The 20,533-nt window shown below is 40.1% G+C and overlaps 1 protein-coding gene across 6 annotated transcripts in view; it reads right to left on the minus strand.

Annotated features, from left to right (window-relative positions):
* ASB15 (ankyrin repeat and SOCS box containing 15) overlaps positions 1 to 19,419 on the minus strand; it is a 32,088-nt gene extending 12,669 nt beyond the window's left edge. For 4 of the 6 annotated variants that reach the window (XM_014562981.2, XM_014562980.2, XM_014562977.2 and 1 more), the window contains exons 1-7: positions 19,334 to 19,419; positions 15,190 to 15,262; positions 9,449 to 9,557; positions 7,789 to 7,841; positions 7,567 to 7,698; positions 6,322 to 6,480; positions 246 to 491 (exon numbers count right to left, since the gene is read on the minus strand). In XM_014562981.2, coding sequence (XP_014418467.1) covers positions 246 to 491; positions 6,322 to 6,480; positions 7,567 to 7,698; positions 7,789 to 7,841; positions 9,449 to 9,555 — 697 coding nt within the window. In that variant the 5' untranslated portion in view covers positions 9,556 to 9,557; positions 15,190 to 15,262; positions 19,334 to 19,419. Of the gene's footprint in view, positions 1 to 245; positions 492 to 6,321; positions 6,481 to 7,566; positions 7,699 to 7,788; positions 7,842 to 9,448; positions 9,622 to 15,189; positions 15,263 to 16,915; positions 17,003 to 19,333 lie in introns of those variants that run through there. The other 2 variants (XM_032483590.1, XM_032483589.1) reach the window with 2 other exon arrangements.
* Between the last annotated feature and the right edge of the window lie 1,114 nt (positions 19,420 to 20,533).

Genomic DNA, 20,533 nt, shown 5'->3' on the forward strand with positions numbered 1-20,533 from the left:
ATGAGTGCAAGACCTTGATGAGCCATCTGTGTGAAAAGTGGGCTGTGTCTAGAGAGAGCAGTCAGGGCTGGGCCTGCCGATTTGTAGGCCACTATAGAGAGGGTTTAAGTGAGTTACCCAGCAGGGGGCTACTGAGGGCTGGTTACAAAAGCCTGATGGCCCATCTTACATTCAATCAGGAACGGAGAAAAGGAAATCTGAGAGGTAGGGGACGCATCTGGACCATGCAGCTTCTTTCCGTGTACCTTTGTGGATGAGGTGTTCCAGCACATCACAGTGACCATACTCGGCGGCAACACCTAACGGTGTGACTCCAAATCCGTCTCTCAGGTGGACACTGCCTCCATGGGTTAGCAGCAGAGCTATGATGTCCTTGCGGCCCTGCTTGGCTGCTTCGTGCATTGCCGACCATCGCTTGACACAGGGCTGGTCCAGGCTGGTGTTGTGTTCAAGCAGAGCAGACACCATGTCATAGGAGCCCTTTTTTACAGCTTGAAGATGGTTTTGAAAAGAACAGTCAACCGCGTGCATATTAACAGGAATACCTTAGATGGCATTAAATCAATGACCAGATCTGATATCAAAATAGGTATTAGTGGTTCCTTTTCTTCTACAAGAGAATACTGTATTTTCATACCCCCTCTATTCCTTATACCCAAATTTCCACTGTGGAGTATAAGCATGCAAGCTGTTCTGCCTTTTCTTTAAGACTCTGGCCTGAGGAGGGGTAAGAATTTCACGGAGAATAAGACACACATCACTGAGACAGAATGTTGTGCATCCTCCTTCTGAACTTCCCTTTCTTCATCAGCAAAGTGAAAATAATGCCCACTGTTTGGTTGGATAAATTAAATAACGTACATAAAATGCTTAGTATATACCAGGCACTCAATAATGATAACTATTATCATGAATATGATTTCACCACTTCTAGGATCATGGAGCTACACGTGTAGATGATGCTTATCAAGTTTTTCCTCCCTCTAGATAGAGTTCCCCACACCCAAAGATAGCAGTAAATATCAAATGAACTTCTCTTTCCCACAGTCTTATGGGAGGTTAGCAATAAGGAACGTTTGGAATCCAGGTAGGTCGGTTGTTCTTACCCAGGCGAATCATGACAACTAATGTACTACATTTTCTGAGGTTCACTAAGTCAGATGTCTCTCCCTACCCCTGCTTGTTTCTAACAGCTGAAACTGCACTGTTAAAAGTCCTTTTCCACTTCGAGTTATTAATGGATTGTCCCAGTTTAGATATAAATACTTTCCGAAGATTTAATGCATTTTTCTTTTACCAAAAAGTAAAATCTTAATAAGGAACAGAGCAGAATGAGTGCTAGTCTCTTACAGTCATTCATTCTCTCATTTAGTTACTACGTGCTGGCTGTGTGAAAGGCACTGCGTTAGGCACCGTGGACAACAGGAAAAAGATGTCGTTCTCACTTATGCAATTTACAGTCCAGGAAAGAAGCCTGTACTGTTTGAAGAGAGACCCAGAGTCTGGGCCTTTGCAGAGAAGGTGGGGCGGGGCACACAGAACATCCTGGGCAGCTCGGAGGCCGAGTGCAGAAAGGATCCAAGGCCAAGGCCAGGGAAAGGGCTCCAAAAGGCATAAAAGGAGGATGAAGACAAACTCTGCCTATTTCATTTGGAGGCAGGCAAGCCATCACTGCAGTGAGATCTCAGTTTTTCTCCTGCTCACTGTCTGAAGCAGAGGCTGTTGACAAATGCCTTTCTCTGAATCACCCACCTGCCACTCGCAGCTCTAATTACAGTGAATTACCTCATCCTAGCCGGTGCTCTTGCAAAGCAAACATCACTAAGCTAAACGAACTAACAGACAGCATGTCCTCATTTATCTTCTTGCTCCTACTGCATTTTTTCTACTTATTAGAAAAAATGTATTAAAATGAGCCTCTTCCCTCATGATTTGTTCTCTTTTTATCTGACTCAGGGAACATGTTGATTAGAGATACTGGTCTTTTTGTTTGTTTTTGTTTGCCTTTTATTTTTTAATCTTTTTTTAATGAGGGTAGGTAATTAGGTTTTTCTTTTTTTAATGGAGGTACTGGGGATTGAAACCTCGTGCATGGTCTACCACTGAGCTATACTTTCCCCACCGAGATATTAGTTTTTCTTCAAGAAAATAACAGCATATATAAGACATATTCAACTTAACCTAATTTAAAAAATAAAACTTTACTTGTAGTTTAGCTTTTTTGAAGTAAGAATATATTTTATTTCCCATAGAAATAATAATCCAAATCATGGGGAGTCCCTCCCCCACGAAGACATTCTTAACCAATAAATGGCTGAAATAATGGAAACTTAATGAGGCACAGTATTTGTGTTATGGAACTAAGTAAAATGTGAATGAAATAACTAATGAAATAAATATATACATATTTCATACATGTGTAACTTAAGTAAATAATGCTTAAAGGAAACCAAGCCTCAGTTGAAGAGTTAGGGAATTAGAGGATTTTGCATAGGTTATAAGCACTTTTGAACACTTTATAGCTTGCTGGCACTTTTCTTTTTAAAAAATAAATAGTTCTGTCATTTTCTTTCTGGATATATGTGTTTTGCTCATAATTTATTTAATGTCAGCAGTGAGTTCTGTTCTGACTCCTATGACATGCAAATAGGGAAGAGAGGTTTTTCTGCAGTATCTTGACAAAGACTGGACGATTGAAAGAGGAGATGGAGTAAAGAGGATGTGTATTGATTTGTGAGAAAAAATATGGGAAGTAAACTTAACTGAGCTGTAAAGGGCATAATGTTGAGGGAAAACGGAGGGCAGTGGAACTGAGATGCTGTGCCAGACAGCTCCCTTGGCTTCCTCTGTACTGTGGGGTGCACTGGCCAGGATAATCTTGGTGGCTATTCCCAATGGAGAAAGATGACACCAACTTCAGAGGGGTGGGCAGAGAGGGAGTCCCATGAAAAAAACACTTTATAACTTTCAGATCATCACAAATCAGATATCTACACTGAGCAAGTAACTGGATAACACGACTGTAATACATCAAAGCACTGTAAATAAGGGCCCAGATGTCTAATGGGGAAAGGGGGCCCTGGAGGGACCAAAGTGATTTTTTTTTTTTTTTTTGCCATCCAAGGATATTCCATAAATAAAGACAAAGATGATGGCATCTGGTTAAGAAAAAGAAAAATGGCATTACCCAGAGAAATAAAAAGAACAGCAATTTTTCTCTTATCTCTCTTTTGTAAGTTAACAGACTATGAGTAGCAAATTGCAAAGTAGCCCCAAAATTCATGAAAAAAACTGAGAAAGTGCCATGGATGATCCATTTTCCTATGAACCTAAAAAGACTTGATGTAGGTTCCATAACAAAGGTCCTGAAGAAGGTAACCCAAGAAGTCCCTATTCTCCAGAAATGTAGAAGACAGGGACATAAGTGACCATTTCCTTCATGAGACTTTTCTCTTCTCTTTGATATTGCCATTTGGTTTTTTAAAATATATTATTTCCAAATGTTAATTCTATTTTGACTCTGATAATGCAGTGATCAAGCTCCTTTCCCACACTTCAGTTAGTCCTAGAGTAGAGAAACCAACAAATGAAACTTTGAAATGCATATAAATGCTTAATGCTCTGTTGTGGGCATTAGGCATTCAAGAAACATTTAAGTGAAGCCAAAAGAGAACAAATACGTGATAATCATGACTTAGTTGTCCTTTAAGAACTAAGTGAATTGAAGACAGCAAGTAGAGAATAGTTTTATACTGGTGAAGCGAGACAGTATACAAACTCTGGAAAAGTGTCTCTTTTTTTGCAGAAATCAAAGACTATCATGTATAGAAACAATAACAAGTACATGGATGTTGTTGCAAATACTCCATGGGATATGCCTTTACAAAAATAATAGATCACATTAATGGTGGTGAAGCAACCATAGGTGAATGCTCCATTTAGTATCTGTAGAGTCTGCTCAGGAAAAGAGTTGTTTGTTTATGAAAGCATCATGTTACATTATGACATAAAGGCTGGTAAACTGTATGCAGAGACAACCATCTCTTCCTCAGAACTTCTGTTTCCCATTTTCCTTTAGCAACTAGAAGCCCCCAGGTTTCAGCTGTTTACAGTCTATTCAGATAGAGGCTAAATATCCCGGCCTCCCTTGCACCTTAAGGGTGGCTACGTGACAAAATCTGAACTAACAGGATATGGACAGAAGTGCTGGATGCAATGTCTTGGTCGTCTTCTTAAAGGCGAAGATGCTTTCCCAGAGCTGCCTCTTTCTGCCTTCCTGCTAGCTGCAAAATGTAGCATCTGAAAGTCGTGTGTAATGGTGGCCCAGCCAACGCTGGGCCACTCATCTTCGAAATGTTGTATGAAAGAGGAATGAACGTATTTCCTTTTTAGTCATTGCTGCTTGTTTGCTTTGTGTACCTGTGTTTGTGTGCTTTGTTACGGAAGCTTTGCCTGTACCTGAACTATAATAACTGGATTGTTTGTCTGATCTCATCTGAATTTGGAAGGCTGAAAGCTTTGAAGTGGGGCAGGATAAGTAAGAAGGAATCAGGCCAAATGCCCCTATGGTGCAGTAACATGATTCATCTATGTCCAGGGCCAAGGCCCTGCCGAGGAGATTTTCCCTCCCCTGTCCGTTGATGATCCCCTCTTCCACCCCTGAGGTCACAACTCAAGAGCATCTCTTTCTTTGAAAGCTTCATAGATTTACTGCTTCCTTATTGCCCCCATTTACTTTTTTTTTTCTTTTTTGGTGGAGGGGAGGTAATTGGGTTTGTTTGTTTGTTTTTTAATAGAGGTACTAGGGATTGAATCCAGGACCTCATGCATGCTAAGCACACACTCTACCACTGAGCTATACCCCACCCCCCTTATTTTGAATATACACTTTGCTATAGCATTTATTAACACCAGTGTTCTGTTTCAATCATATCTAGCTCTCCTGCTAGACTCTTTGAGAGGAGGACGACCATTCATCTTTATATCCGGGCTGTCCAGCGCAGCATCAGGCTTACTGTGACTTCTCAATAAATGTTGGTTGGATTGACATTGCTGAATTCATGTTGCCAAATGTAAATATTTTACTGATGTTCATGACTTGCCTAAGTTTTTTCTGTTAACAACATTCAGGTTGTTTTTAAAATTCTAGTGATGTCTCCGTGAACAGGAGCTGTGGTCGTGTTGACTAGCTGTGAGCCCAGCTCAGGATGCTTTCTCCTCTTCCTCTGTGATTGCTGGTGAGCAGCCTCAGGGCTCCTCCCCCTCCTCCTGCCACACGTATGCTATTATATAAAGTCTCTCCTCTCCTGAGCACCTACCATGTGGTGAAAGTTTTATGTATTCATATTTTCTCTGATTTTTATAACAATTCTGCATAGGAAACTGAGGCCCAGGACGACAATCCCACAGCTAGAATTTACATTCACATAACAATGCTGTATTGTATATTCAAAAGTTGCTAAGAAAGTTGATCTTAAACGTTCTCAACACCAGCAAAAAGATATGTAACCATGTGAAGTGATGTATATTAACTAAAATTATTGTTGTAATCACTTCATAATATATACATATATTAAATCATGTTGTATACTTTAATACATTATATATCAATTATATCTCAATAAAATGGGGGAAAAATAAATACACAGATCTCAGGTGCCAAAGCCCAAATTCTGACTCCACCACCCTATGTCCCTAAGAGAAAGGAAGGTTATCTTTGGTCATCTGTAGTTAACCTCATCTCTCCCTGCTTCTGCAAACAGACCTGCCGATTCTTACTGGTCAACACACAGCGGGATATACAGGCCTGAGAAGACGCTGACAGATAAGTGACACCTTCAGGTTTCCCATCATTCCTTTGCTGTGTCAGTGGTGACCGCCCAGTGCTGCACCTGTGTGCTCAGATTCTGCTGGGGCCCCTTCCTTCCAGTTTGGCTCCATTGTTCGGCTATGGATCTGATATCCTCTTTGGAATCCACTTTTTGCTTCCTTATATCAGGCTCCATCTTACACAGGCATCCTTCCTTACAGCTGGACCCCACCTAGAGGACATTCCTTTAGAACTGGCACTCCTGGCCTCATAAAACTCCTTATTCAGATCCCTCCTGATTAACTGATGCTGAAAGAACTGTCACGTTTGTCCCCTTTGTGGAATGGGAAAACAAAATCATAGGACAGGTGAGATGGGGGTGAGGGGAGGACCTCAGGAAATGGAAGGAGATGAGGTCACATAATTTTAGCCAATACACAGTGATTTCCAATAAACACTTATTAAATATTATTTGTCAAATTATACAAGTCCTAGAATGAAAGGTCATTTACCAATTAGAAGGGGTGTCTCTCCGTTGTCATTTTTGGTGTTTGGCCACACTCCTTTCTCTAGTAAAGTTCTTACATTTTCCACCAGACCAGCTTTGACTGCCAAGGTCAAGGGTGTTTCTCCATCAGAGGTCTTGAACTCCCAGAGCGTCTGATAGGATGCTGAGACACGAAAGCATTGGGTAAAGTTAAGAATCTTTACTTAAAGGATGTCATATAGATCAGAACAATGCAATATTATTACACTAGACTGAACAACATTAAAAATGAAAAAGGGAAGACTAAAAAGAGTTGATTAAAATTTAGCAAATGATGGTGAGCGGAAATAGACGAGTGTGAACTTGCTAATCAAGTTGACAGCTAGAAAACCAACATCTATGTTTCAAGGTGCTTCTTAAAAATAATGGGTTGTGAATTCTCATTTCTTAACAAATTGTAAAACAACTCCACAGTCTTTTGTATTGTTATTTTAATTATATCTGAAATCAGTTTTTGTCAAATGAAGTCTGTGAATGTGGGAATGAGTAATATTCGAATGAAGGTATCCTGTCATCATCTTCTATATCTGTCTGTCTGACTAGCTATCTATCTCTCTAGCTAGCTATTTTTAATTTTTTTTTAGCTGGCTGGCTGGCTAGCTGGCTGGATAGCTAATTATCCAGTAACTGTCATTATCTCTTACAACAGAACTGGACAGCAACACTAAAGGCTGAAAAGCAGGGTACTCTCAAGTGTGTTTTAGAAGATGCTGGGATGTGAAAAACAGTGGGTTAAAACATAAAAATTATTAATATTTAACCCTAGGTCAGTTTACCACAATAATTATGAAGAAATTAATGTAATATAAGGACAGATATTGTAAGTACTGCTTATTGTACTATATAAGAATCTTTTGGAAACTTAACTCAAGGGATAGTTCAGGATGAAAACTTAAAACCAATTTTGAAAAGCAAAGAGCTTTATGTTTGAATCAATTAATTCATGCTGTATATCAACTTTTAGGTGGTAATCACACCTTCTCATCAACCTGTGCCATATTTTTAGGAGGATGCAAAGGGTGAAGCCTGGACCCCACAAAATGTGCTGGTTTTTATACTCCGAGTTTAAGGCATGGGAACTGATTTTGCCAAATTGCCAATCGTCTTTTATTCTACTTTTTCCTTTTTGCTTATTATGTTCATTGGGAACACTCCATAACCCCCTCCATTTTGGCTTCAGTTTGGTCAAAGGGATTTTATGTTCTCTTACCATCCAGGACCACTTCAAGTATTTGCTGAATGGGTTGAACAACAGCTTCATGCAATGGAAACCATCCTTTTTCATCAGCTTCATCCAATGCATATTTATATTTCACATACTCCTGGAGCTCAAGAATGTGACCTAAATTAAACGTACAGGCTGATAGCAAATCTCTGTCTCAGCCAGGTGGAACCTCCAGCCCTTCCCACTGTAAGTGATACACCCATTTACCTTGCTTTATGGCCTCCACAAGCTTTCTGTTTTGATCGCTCAGTGGTACAAATCTACCAGAGGAAGAAAAATAAGTCGTGTTTGAATTCATGGTATATTTCAAGGAACCAAAATGCTTATTTAGTTTTTGCACACTCTTTTAATAGTCAAGATCTACAAGAAATGCACACAACACTTATCTACTTTAAAAATGTAAAAGTCTAAAAGTCAGACCCAGAATATATATATGATACACTGGACCTAAGAGCATTAGTGATGATGAAAAACAGAAGATTGTGACACTCTCTGAAATTAGTTGTAGGCAATGAAAAAAAGGTAAATAATTGGAGTCAGGGTCAGAAGAACTGGGTTCAGGTTTTCTGATTTTTACGATCTTGGGGAAGCCAGTATCCTGCCTGGGTGGTGGTTTCTGCATCGGTAAAATGAGGGGATTAAATAGGAAGAGCTCTGGGGCTTCTCCCAGCTTTAAAACTCTATGCTCAATAAAGGTTTATTGCTTTGAACTTAGTTGCTAATTAATGATTGCTTACTTGGGAGAGTATGAGCTCCACTGCATGTTAGAGTCTTTAATCAACTGATCTACAAGTGAAAACGGGCTGAGCATTTACTGAACAAACTCCCAGTCACTGGCCCAACAGGTCACGATTTCAACACCCACGGCAATTCTCCCGAGTGTGTGTTTATTCAAAGGCAACAACATCAGTGTGTGTTTCATAACACACTGATTTAACTCTATTAAGCAGAGACATCCACTGGTAGTTTAGGTTTGTGAATGCCTCCCTGGGAACTCTAAAGTTCTGAAAACCATTGGAGAAAAGGGAAAAATTAAAGAGAACAGAAATTTAAATGTAATGTGTCTATTTTTTAAAAGCTCAAAAGCAATAATTTTATAGCATGGAAGCCATTCAGAAACACCACTAAACTTCAGGATACAGGATTCCAAATACTATAATAGAATGTGAAAGTAAACTAATTTTTGTCAGAAGTGTAATGTGTGCTCTTCAAGATAGAAATTTACTTTTGCAGTTTTAGACTCTATAGCTTTTGCTAATATAAAACACCAATTTTATATATCATTTGTGAACTTCTGTCATTTGAATAGTAGATAATTAAATAGGCTTTGGTTTATATATAACTTTGTCATAAGTAATAAAAAGCTCTCAACTCTTTTCCTGTTCATTAAACTTATAGGCAAGATGGGTTAGCATTAATCTTTGTATTTTAAAGGTGCAAAAATGGAATACATTATAAAGGCTGCCTGAGTCAGCAGCAAAACGCGCTCCAGAATACACAGTACAGATTCTGTATACTTATCTATATGTTGGCTGCTTAAACAGTGCTTGCAAATTCGTTCACATTATTTATTGTCCATTTTGATTCCATATAAATTTAGAAAATAAGCAATCCTGTACAACCAAATTTAACTGGGAATTTCCCCTCTAGGTTATTTCCATTGCTCCCATTTCCACCCATAGAAGATGGGGATTTATGGACGATCAGAGGGCTAACCCTGTGCACAGTGGCTCTCGTAAAGCTTTTCCATTTCTTGCCAAAAGAGAAAGATAAGCATTTTCTTGGAGGTGGAAACGTCATTCATTTTTATCTTATAACAAAATGAATGCCATAAAGAAGTTTCGTGGAGGACAGTCAATTTGATTACCTTTCAGGATAAAATACAGTCTTGCTGGCCTCAATGGATTCTTGAATACTGAGCTGAATATCATAACTTGCGAGGTGATCTTCCTCAGGGTCATCATTAGTCTCCATGACTGAACATAATTTTGAAAGAGGCAATTTCTTATTATCAGCAAGTGGCACAGAACAACATGTAGACTTAACACGAAAGATGCAAAATGAAAAAAAAATGCATTTACTTTTTTCCTCAATTAACAAACACAAATGTAGTGAACATTTTAATCCATATCATATCTGAAGCCCATCCTAACTTTTGAAACCTTTAATTACCTGCCCTTTGGGTGTCTGCATTTTCTAATTTTTTTGACCTTCTTTTGAATAATGACTAGAGTCGGGCTTATAAGAATTCACTTTTTCCACACTTCTGATTTACACTAATTTGGCCCATCATGTTTCTCAAGACATTGCTCTACATAGCAAATTGACGTTTAAAGCTCTGAGAAGAGAGACTGTGTCAGGAATAGGGTACAGTGAGCCTTTCACATTCTTTACTTTTATCCTCTGTCTGCTGTGTGTGCTTAATTTCTGATTTATTCCTTTCTTCACACCAGAAATGACTGGAGTTGGCTGCCTTGAATGGCATTTATTTCTGTATTTCGTTTCAACTTCTTCAACCAGACTCTACCTTCTTTGAGGTGAAGGGCTCTGCCTCTCTTATCTCTGCATTGCCTACAAGTCTAGAAGGTGCTTGGCACGGGGAAGCTTCCCAGTGAACATTTGTTGAATTAAAATAGAGAGAACAGAACATCACAAACGTAGTGGCCCAGCCTTACCAGGAAATTTGATAGCACAAATAAAGACACGAAGGAAACTTTAAATAGAAGGAACTGGGAACTTTGAGCACTGTTCTTCCTCAGAAAATACTGTCTAGTCTCACAAGGATGTGACCAGGTTTCAAAATTCCAGAACTTCAAAGTAAAACAGGATAGGGTTAATCTGGCAGAAACAGACTTAGGCACTTGGAGAACTTCCTTACTGACTAGCTCAGATGGGTTTGATAGACCATGTGGCGCTCTGTGTGCTCTGGGAAATCCACCTTTACGGACTTGCGCTTGTGGCCATGGAAAGATCCTTTGTGACACTTTGGCAGAAAGGCATCCTTAATACATCATTAATACATGTCAAAGGTGCTGGAACTGCTAATACAGGGAGCAGCATGGTAAGGACCAGTTTTATCAAATGAGGCTTAATTGTGGGAACTGGCAAACCATAAACAGAGTAAAAATGAACTGCTTTTGAAGAAAAGAATCAGAAACAGAGAGGATTCTGAACTGGTTTAGGTAATTTATGGATGGCTGTTTCAGTTCTCCCTAATCCACTGACTTGTTTCAACTAAATCAGAGCCATTATGACTGGTTGTGCAGGATGTGCTCTGCACAAGTGTTCCTGACTGAGGAAATCCAGCCAAATCTCCCCTAAAGAGCTGTGCTCCCAAGCAGGGTGCTATGTATTCCCCAAGGAAGCGGCATCTTTTCTTCATTTGCCCCAAAGTGCTTATGGCCCGTGGGATGCCTGAACAGAGCTGAGCATTTTTTAGCACCAGAAAGTTAAACAAAAACAAGCCTAATTATTTAGCATTGTTGGATAATAAATGAGGAGAGATAGACATGACATATTTTACCATCTAGTCTCCCAATCTTTCCCCAGAGTGGAAGGGCCTCAGGATTTGGTTACTCTCCTTCAGGAAGGATAGGGCTACCATGCCTGTGATGTCCATGGTGCCTCTTGACCTTTCATGTAGCTACTGTTTGGTCTCCACTTTTTAGTTTGTTTGTTTATTTTTGGCTTGTCTTACAGGAAAAGTTGTAAGGTCTGACTGGTCTCAGCATCCTTTGAACAGTTAAGATTAGGGCCATCATAACTCCATGCCCAGACCAGAGACCAGGCCTCGCACAGACTCTCCATTTCTCCCCCTGCACAGCTCTCTTCACTACGAGACATTGCTACTGACCGGCCTATCTCTTCTGAAGACTAACACAAACCGTAGATTATTTCTTATCATCTTATTTCTTCCAAATATCAAATTAGAGGAGTGTCTCTCATTACTATTGGATCAACTGCTTTATCTTATTCAGAGAGAAAGCTTAGTAAGTACAGACATCAAAATAGTTCTACAGCTACGTTGACTGACCAACAGAAAATTATATCTGATTAGTGGTACTTCTCAAGCCAAAATGTATTATCTCTGTAAAAACTTACATGGTAGAGTGTGTTTTTAAGGGGAAAAAAACCAAAAACACTATTTGGTGGGCAACTTTCGAGATACAATGGACTCTTGCTTTACCCCATCTCATCGGTCAAGGCTAGATGAGATGGGCTCAGACTTTAAGGACAGTTCTAGGTATGCTGATAGCCAAGGTGTCTGGCCTGTGAACAGACTGCACACGAACTCAATGGCATCATGATTTTATTGTTCACTGTTCTGCACCAGTGGCCTTACTGTCACCTTGAAACAGAAAGGAGAGAACGGGGACGATGGTTCGGAGGCTGCCAACGGGACAGTAACAGCGCTCCACGAAGCACATTCCCTCACGCCACAGTATCCCAGGGGCCTCGAAAGGTACAGATCCCTGTGTCCTAAGGATCCTACTCACCAAAGAGACTCAAACGACATTTGTTTGTTAATTGTTTATCGGTTCATGGTCCATCTCCTCCTCCTAGAATGTAACTCAAGAACAGCAAAAAATGTATCTGTATCTTCAGTGTCTAGAGAAGCACCATCTCAAGGTGTGTGGACTCTAAATGTGTGTTGAATGAATGAATGAGTTAATAGGTGACACTGACATAATCTAGGCTCTGCTTTATTCATGAAACTGACCTTTTTTAGTATGGAGTCTTTCTTCCAACTAAATGAATTCGGTTGCCTGCTCTGGGCTAGGCTTCATTTTCCTCCCTTCTGTGATTTCACGTCTTCCTCCCCTTCATTCCCAAGGCCCCACTCATGGTCCACAGGCCCTCCAGCCCGGCCCCAGCTGTCCCTCCCTCCCGTGGAAGCCTTTTTGCTGAAATCCTCCATTTCCTCTCTGGCTCTCTCTAGCTGTGAATAACTCCTCTTACATAATATTTTTCCAACATCTGGATTTTCACTCAGTTTTTATTAGCTTCACGAGTTCCTCACATTTTTGTGTTTTGTAGTTTCACTTGGACTATTAGCTTTCTGAGGGGAAAAGAATTCTTACTTTCTTTTTCCATTATATCTTTTCTCTCTACTTCCACTCTTAGTCAGCTGTAGCAAATGGCTGTTCTCAGTGGCCACTGGAAAAAAAAGAGGTTGACTCGTGACTAGCAGACAAGCCCCGACTCCCTTCAGACAGCACAATCAGACGAGGAAACTAGGGCCTTGGCGTTGCCTGTTGCCCTTCTCACCGACGTCACTGTGGTGATGAGGGATTGCTCAGCTCTGGGTCAGTAATGGGATACAGAGCCTTTCACTTATTTAAATCACTGGCTTAACTCTAACCCTGTTCAAAATTTGGGCTTCCAGTACGTGAGATACCACAGACTCCTTAGGGAACTGCGGAACGTTGTTTTAGGGGGTTTTTTAAAATATCCTTTCAGCCACCATCCAGAAGGAATTTATCTAAGACGCTTAACTGTTTTATATTCCTAACGACAGCAGAGTATAAATGGTGAGGAAGCTCTTACTTCTACTTGGAACAATCCCCATGGAACACAAGCTTTCTCCAACCTTTCCCTGAAAGCTTGGGATGAAGTGAAGACCTGTGTGCAGGTGCACTAAGGTGTCAGCCAGTCATTCAAGGGAGCATCATTGGAACGGAACTAGAGACATCGAGATGCAGTGAGAAAGGCAGGAGGAGGTGTATCTGCCAGACTTTATTTAGAATTATTTTAATGAAGCACCAGCCAGGAGTCTGAGGAAAAGCCAGATGATATTCTGACATCCTTTAAAACCTATTCACAAGAGCCCCACTTCTCAGTCTAGAAAATTAACTGACCTTTTCTGGATTAACAGTTTGTCAATCTTGTTCTGGAAAAACCCACTAGTGAGATTTATTCATTCTTCGTAAGTAGCTGATTTACAAAATAATTGGAACAATCATACTGGAAAGTTAGCCTTTTCATTTCAAGCACTGGTTAAACTTGCTTAGAGTCAGGAACACATTTGATGAAAGCAATGGGTTCTTTCTCCAGAGGGATGAGTTTCCACTCAAAATTTTGCATAGAATTTTAGGGAACTCATGGATTCCCTGAACCCGTTTCATGTACTCCAGGGAAAGAACCTCTAAATTAAGGATTTCCAAATGCTAAATGTACTATTCAGACACCAAGAATGATTAGTTTACTTTCAAATGGACTGAGTCAAATCCTAGATTTAGACAGTGGAAAGAGGGAAAGTTTGGAGATGGTGTAAGTTTTAGAATATCTTTGGTAATAATAAAAGTGGTGGTTATAATAATAGCCAAAAGTTACTGAGTGCTCATTTGGTTTCAAGCACCGTACAAAACACTATGCATGCGCTGCCTTGCTTCAAATCCTGATTCTACTTTGCAGGTACTAGAGACTCACTGTGCATAAGTGAAAACTTGGGCTTCAAGAGGGTAAGAGAGCCACCCAATGTCACAGAGCTGGTAAGCAGAGTCTGCACAGAGCACGGAACCTTCCTTTTTAGGTCTTTCCAAAGCTGCAGGAAAACAGCCCACAGTCTGTTGTCCTTAAAAGAAAACACTCTGATCTCGCTCTCAACAGCCGGCTCTTGATGACAATAACTTCCAAAAATAAAAAATAGCTTCCAGGGACACATCGATCTTTATTGCTGGCTCTGTGCAATAAGGCTTTGTGTTGCTTAGGGTGGTCTGGGGTGTCCTACACTTGCCTTCATTCTGTTCTTTTGGTCTTAGAGTCTAAACATTGCTGTCTTAAAACCTGGATCAATACACCAGTTGGTGCCCGGCTGACGTGTCGGGGGGGGTGGGATGACGTTATAAGGTATGATGCCGGGGTGAACGTGGGTATATGACACCTCTCAGCACCAGATCCTCTAAACCACCTCCAATCCACAGTCCATGCTATCACTCTACTGTTGATAAGTTTGTGAGGCTCCTCAGATCTTTCCTTGAAACATGGGAGCTCCCACAGCACCGGACCAAGGTCCTCCTTCTCCCTGAGTCAGGGCGAATATAACTTTGTTCCCTGTGAATTGGTTGGTTGGCTGTCTTCCAATTACATCCGAGTCTGTTTACTCCACTCACCCACATGCTCAGTCTTGGCCATAAAAAAATTGAAACCATTTCCATGGGTCCTAAACAGGGCTGGCCTTAAAAGTTCCCAGAGTGGACAGGTGCTTCCATGATGCAAGGAAGGACTTTGTGTTCATAAATGTCACGCTGCCCCCAGCACCTGTCACATCAGTGTCATTCTGTTACATCAGTGACAGAGTCTGTCCTTTGCAGCTTATTGTCCCATCTTCCAGTGTCCCTTTCAAAATGCCAGTAGCACCATACTGACCCCCAGGGTAGAACCAGGATATTTGCTGCAGTTGGCATGGGGTGGGAAAGACGGCAGAGGATCTAAGACTGAATCTGGAGGGAGGTTATAGGAGGGGGTAAGAAAAGGGCACTATAATTTGGTTTTCTCCCCTGTTTATATAGGGCCAGCCCAAATCCAACCCTCTGAGGTTCTGAAGGAGGTGCAGGTTCTGCTGGGTGGAAGAGGGGACCTTAATGTCATGATGAAATTTTCTTTTACCTTAAAACTTCTGTGGTTCCTGAGTGACGAGCTCTTCTCCTGCAGGTCCCAGAGAGAACCATCAGGATTCGTCCTATCAGAGGGATGGCTTTAGTGAAAAAGGCATTTTCACATTTTGATTTTGTGAAGAAAACATCAGCTATCATATGCAAAACAACGCTCTTCTCCTTCTTCTGCATTTTGACCATTCGTGTGTGTCATTTTAAAGACATATTGAAATCAAAACAAACAAAACTTTGTGAAAACTTCGGCTTTTATGAGGTGGCGACACACTTTTGTTTTTTCAGAATTCTGCAGCACAAAATTGCAAATCAGATAAAAACGGCTTCATTAGGCTGATTTCAGCAACAGAGTCGACTGGTCCCCAAGAGATTTCAGAGGGAGGTAAAATGGTCAGAATGCGGTTCCACCCTACAGACACAGGTAACTTTTATTGACAAGTGACAAGTTACAGCAATTCCCTTTGTGATATTTGCCTTTTTTATCAGAGAGAAATTCTACGGATGACAGAGAGAACTAGACCAGTTCAAGAAGCATCTTTCTTAACAGCACAACTAGTTCTGCTGATAAACTAAACACACACACACACACACGGTCCAGAAAACGAACACTACTTTTATGTCGCCTGAAAGTGATAAAATGCTACATTCTAAAAAAAAAGATCTAAAAAGGCAAAATGGACATATTGTTCTCTGGACACTAAGTATGACATCTGGTGTGTAATAAGAATTCACTCAGTATTTACAGAATGAATAAATAATTGAATGATCAAATATATACTGCTCTTAAAATTAGCAAGAGAATAGGTTAACCTTGTCATACATATGTTCTTGCCAAGTTCACTTCCAGTATTTGAAGTGACTGAGGCTTAATCTCTAGGTAAATGCACTAGTAATAAAACGTCTCATACTAGTTTTGCTTATCTCTAGTTTCATATTACAAAATTAGACATTTCTAGTCTCCACTATGGATTTCGAAGTCAGTTTCAATTGTGACAGAGATGTAGGAAGACACGTGTTAGCTTTCGAAAATGACGCTCACATAGAATAGGGAGCTCTAGATTCAGAACTACATGGATTTCTAGGCACAGAAATTTCTAGAAACATAGAATGGAAAAGAACAGAGTAAGCATGGCTTGTGAAAAAGCAACTTTTATTCAGAGATGTGCCCTTATCACAAGCTAGTATGATAACACGATATTTTAAAAAGACGTATCCTTTTTGTTTGTAATTCTAAATCTAGGAATCTTATAGAAATTCAGAGATGTAGGAAAAGATTTGCATATGAAAATGTTCATCTCAGCCATATGTAAGCTGCCAAAACACTAGAAACAATATAAAACGTCCAACAAGAGGGAATTTGTATCTTATTGTGCATCCAAGCTATAGTTATTGAAATTCATCTCCCTGAAGGATATTTAATGCCATGGGTAAAGCGTCATATACGAGAATGATGTTCATTTCATCAGATATGACCAGACACTTCGAGGGAACTAAGATTGACTTTATGGAGCCAAACCTTACAAAGCCTTCCAGAAAACTGGCCTGGCACCTGGTTTACAGACAGCCTTATAGGGGGTGAGAGAGGTCACTTCCTGGCAGGATAGACCTTGGTAACATTGAGAAGAGGGGAACTTGCCCACATGTATAGGAAAGCAGGTGAAACCTGGCGGAGAAAGTGCCTTGCCTTAGGGACGAGCAGAAATCTGAAAGACTGACCCATTTACCTGAGTCATCCACGCCAAAGCTTCAGCTTGAACACCAAGGTGACAGGAAGCTCGCTACGTCCCGCACAGCACTCCCTCTTGGGCCAGCTTTAACAGTTAGGCGATACATTTGAGTCCATCTCCTCAAATCAGTATTCTACAGCCCTAGTTCTATTCCTCAGAGCCACAGTAAGAAAAGTCGTTCCTCTGCCACATGAGAGCCCTTTAAAACCTCTCAGGAAGGCTGTCAGGTCTCCCCCGAGCCTTCTCCTCCCAAGCCTGGACAACTGATCCTCCAATGACATGGATCCACCTCCCTCCACCATCTTGACTGCTTTCCTGTCACATTCATTCACATTCATTCACTCACCGCTTTCCACAAGTGGCTGTGGCCCATGGGCTCTGATGGCGGCACAAGAGTTGGCGTCACGTCAACACAACATTGAGCAGGTGTGACCACCTCCCCTTTGCTAGACACCAAAGAACTGTTGGCTTAGTCCAAGTTCAGATGAACTTGGAGGCTATCATGTTACAGACTTGATTTGGACCCCTGTTGCCCTAAATTCTACAAGCCATAGTCCCCCCACGCCCCCACCCCCCCATTATTGCTGTGCAATTCTGTGCAGGATTCTTTATTTAATCCTATTACATTTCTTTCTTTCTTCTACATTTGACCTTTATTTCAGCCTGCTAAGAGACAATGCTTTTCCTGTCCCTCTAAGCATTGTTCTATTTGCCTGTCTTTTATATGGACACTGGCTTCATTAATAATGATAAATGTTGAACAGAAACTGGCGCAGGACAGAGGTCTTTGGGTTGACACTGATCTATTATTTAGCACCCTTCAAGGAAAGCTGTTTATCCAGTTAAAAATCCTCCCAAAGACACCACCATCTGGTATGAATGTCTCCTTTTTGATAACAAGACTGTCATCAAGAGATACTGTCAAATACAGATGCACAGTAGCTACAACATTCCCCTTCTCCACTAAGTCAACATGGCAAAGGAAAAGAGTTGACTCAGTAATTGTTATTATTTTTCCCTAAGGATTTTCAGAACATCCTATTCACTCATTCAAAAATATGTATTCAATGTCTGCTATATTCCAGGGTCCATGCTAGACACAAGACAATAGGATCCATGCCCAAAGGGGCTTGCTGCCTTTAAATAATGCAGTCTAGACTTTCTCAGAAACGACACCAATAACCCCTCTTCCTTCGAAGGTTTAGCGGAGAGTTAAGCACACAGCAGGTCCTCAATAAATATTTGTTTTATTGAGTTTCATAATTATTATAAGTAACATATAATGAATGCCTACTTATAACATTCATTAAACTAAGTATGTTAAATAGATTATGTCATTTAATTTCTATGCAATACTTTCTCCCCATTTTACAGATGAGGAAACTGAGGAACACAATGGTTAGGTAATTTGTACAAGCCTGCACATCTAGTGAGTGGTGGAGATATAGATATAAACCCAGGCACTATACACAGAGCTTGACCACTGTACTGTAACTGATGACTCAACTACTCTGATGGAATTAATAGAAAAGGGTCTTATTCTATAATCCAAATATCTATAAGCTTCAGAAAAAATTTTTCTAAAAGAGTTTAAGCAAACAACTAGCAAATCTATCAAACAACTCTAGTGGAATATAAATATTTTAGGTAGATTACCATTTCAAAACAAGATACTCCCATAAAAACAACCAAGTGTAGAATTATGATACTTTATGATAATAATATAATGTTCTCAGCACAAAGCAGTGTTACGAGTTCCTTGTCTACATTACTCTTATTTCAAAGAAAGCATTTTGTTTTAGATGTAGAATGAAGTTATCTTTTCATTGAAGAACCAGAGGGGTGAATGTCTCAGATAAATTCTAAGGACCTTCCAACCTCAAGATTCTATGAATTAACTTCCAGAAGTGGATTTTCAATTCTATCAAGTTCCTTTTTTCTATCTGATTTAAAAGAATTTAAGGGACTTTTTCAATCTGAATATAAAGCATCCATCTTTCATTATGTGACTTTAAAAGGCTTGATAAAAAACTTACTTTAATTATTCACAAAAATCATTGAATTTTTTTCTCGGAAACCAGAGCCAGCTAAGACTCTTCTGGGATTCCACAGTGTATATACTGACACTTTCTATAAGCGTATTCATTCTTGATCTGTTTTCTCTCATGACACTAATTTTTATGATGCTTAATAATGATGCAATTGAGTTAATATTCTATAAACAAATGAAACTACCCTGGTTTCTATTCTGTAATTTAAAAGGCCCTAGACTACAGGCAAACCCACAGGTGATCAACTGGAAAGAAAGTAATGTAAAGCTACCCCAATATGTGCTTCCAGCTGTTCAAAATATTCTCAATACTAAACTACCTAAGCTAGTTGGTGAGGTACAGACGAAATATTTCATAATCTCACCTTTTGGAATGATCGTCTTGTCATTCTTATCCAGGGCCTTGCCTTCCTAAATCAGAGGAAGTGCCTTGGAGCCAATGTGTTCCTCTGTGTATCTAAAATTAAGTACCCAGTTGGTGGTTAAATTAAGATCTGACCTTGTACAACTGAAAGATAAGCGGTTCCTGGCACACAGCAAAGTATTACCCATGACTTCTCTAGACCCTCATCAAAAGCAGCACAAGGCCACAGAGGTATAATAAGATTATCTGTGTCCTGATTGGTTCAAAGGGCTCTCATGAAAACAAACTATCTCCCAGCCCGGCTGCGATGAGGGTTCTTGCTGGAGGAACAAAGCAAAATCACTTACATAGAATTTTTAAAATATTGTAAAATGAGTTGTTCAAGAGACAAATCTGCTAGACAAATCAGCGTCTGCAGAGCCAAATCCACTTTTAATCAATTTTCACACAGGCTATTGCTCATTCTTCATCCTTTAGATGCATGTCAAATCTCATTAAATGCAATCTTCTTGTTACAGGAATTTATTGTTTTTCATTTGATTTGCATTTTATAGCTGCCAGTCTGATACACAGATGGGGATAGGGCATTCAGTGACCTCTAATCTGACCAACATTTTTTAGGTCAGGTTGTAGCACACGTATAGTCTAAAGTGAGCAGCAGAGTTTACGTAAAGCAATCAGGAAGTCAGTATTTTAACTGGGAGGGGTGTTTTCTATTAAAAAAATAAAGTTTAGTGTCTTATTGGTTTTCTAACGAAAACCATCTACCTCAAGTTTGTTTTGACACAGTTATCCTTGGATTAACTCAGGCCACTGTCAGCATTCACAAAGCTGTCTGGCTTCTGTCCCCATCACTGCACTAATCAACTCTTCTGAAGGGTCTCACTGACCTCCCATTGTCTAAGGCTCCCGGACACGTTTCATTTCTTGTTTTTCAGGTCCTCTGTTGGATTTGCTGCCACGGATCCCTCCCTTTTTCCTGGAACTCTCTACTCCCTGGGCTTCGGAGAGTATTACACGCTTTTGCTTTTCTTCTTATCTTTCTGACTCATTTTTTGTCCTTAAGTGTTAATGAATAAACACGCGGATTATAGTGAAGTGATCAGGTTTATTTCAAAATGTGGAAAACTGTAAATGTGAAATCAAAGGTCCTACCTCCTCTTGGTGATAAAAGAGGTTATACTTCTGTCATCCTCAGAGC

The sequence above is a fragment of the Camelus ferus genome, chromosome 7, assembly GCF_009834535.1.
Source record: "Camelus ferus isolate YT-003-E chromosome 7, BCGSAC_Cfer_1.0, whole genome shotgun sequence".
Lineage (NCBI taxonomy): Eukaryota > Metazoa > Chordata > Mammalia > Artiodactyla > Camelidae > Camelus > Camelus ferus.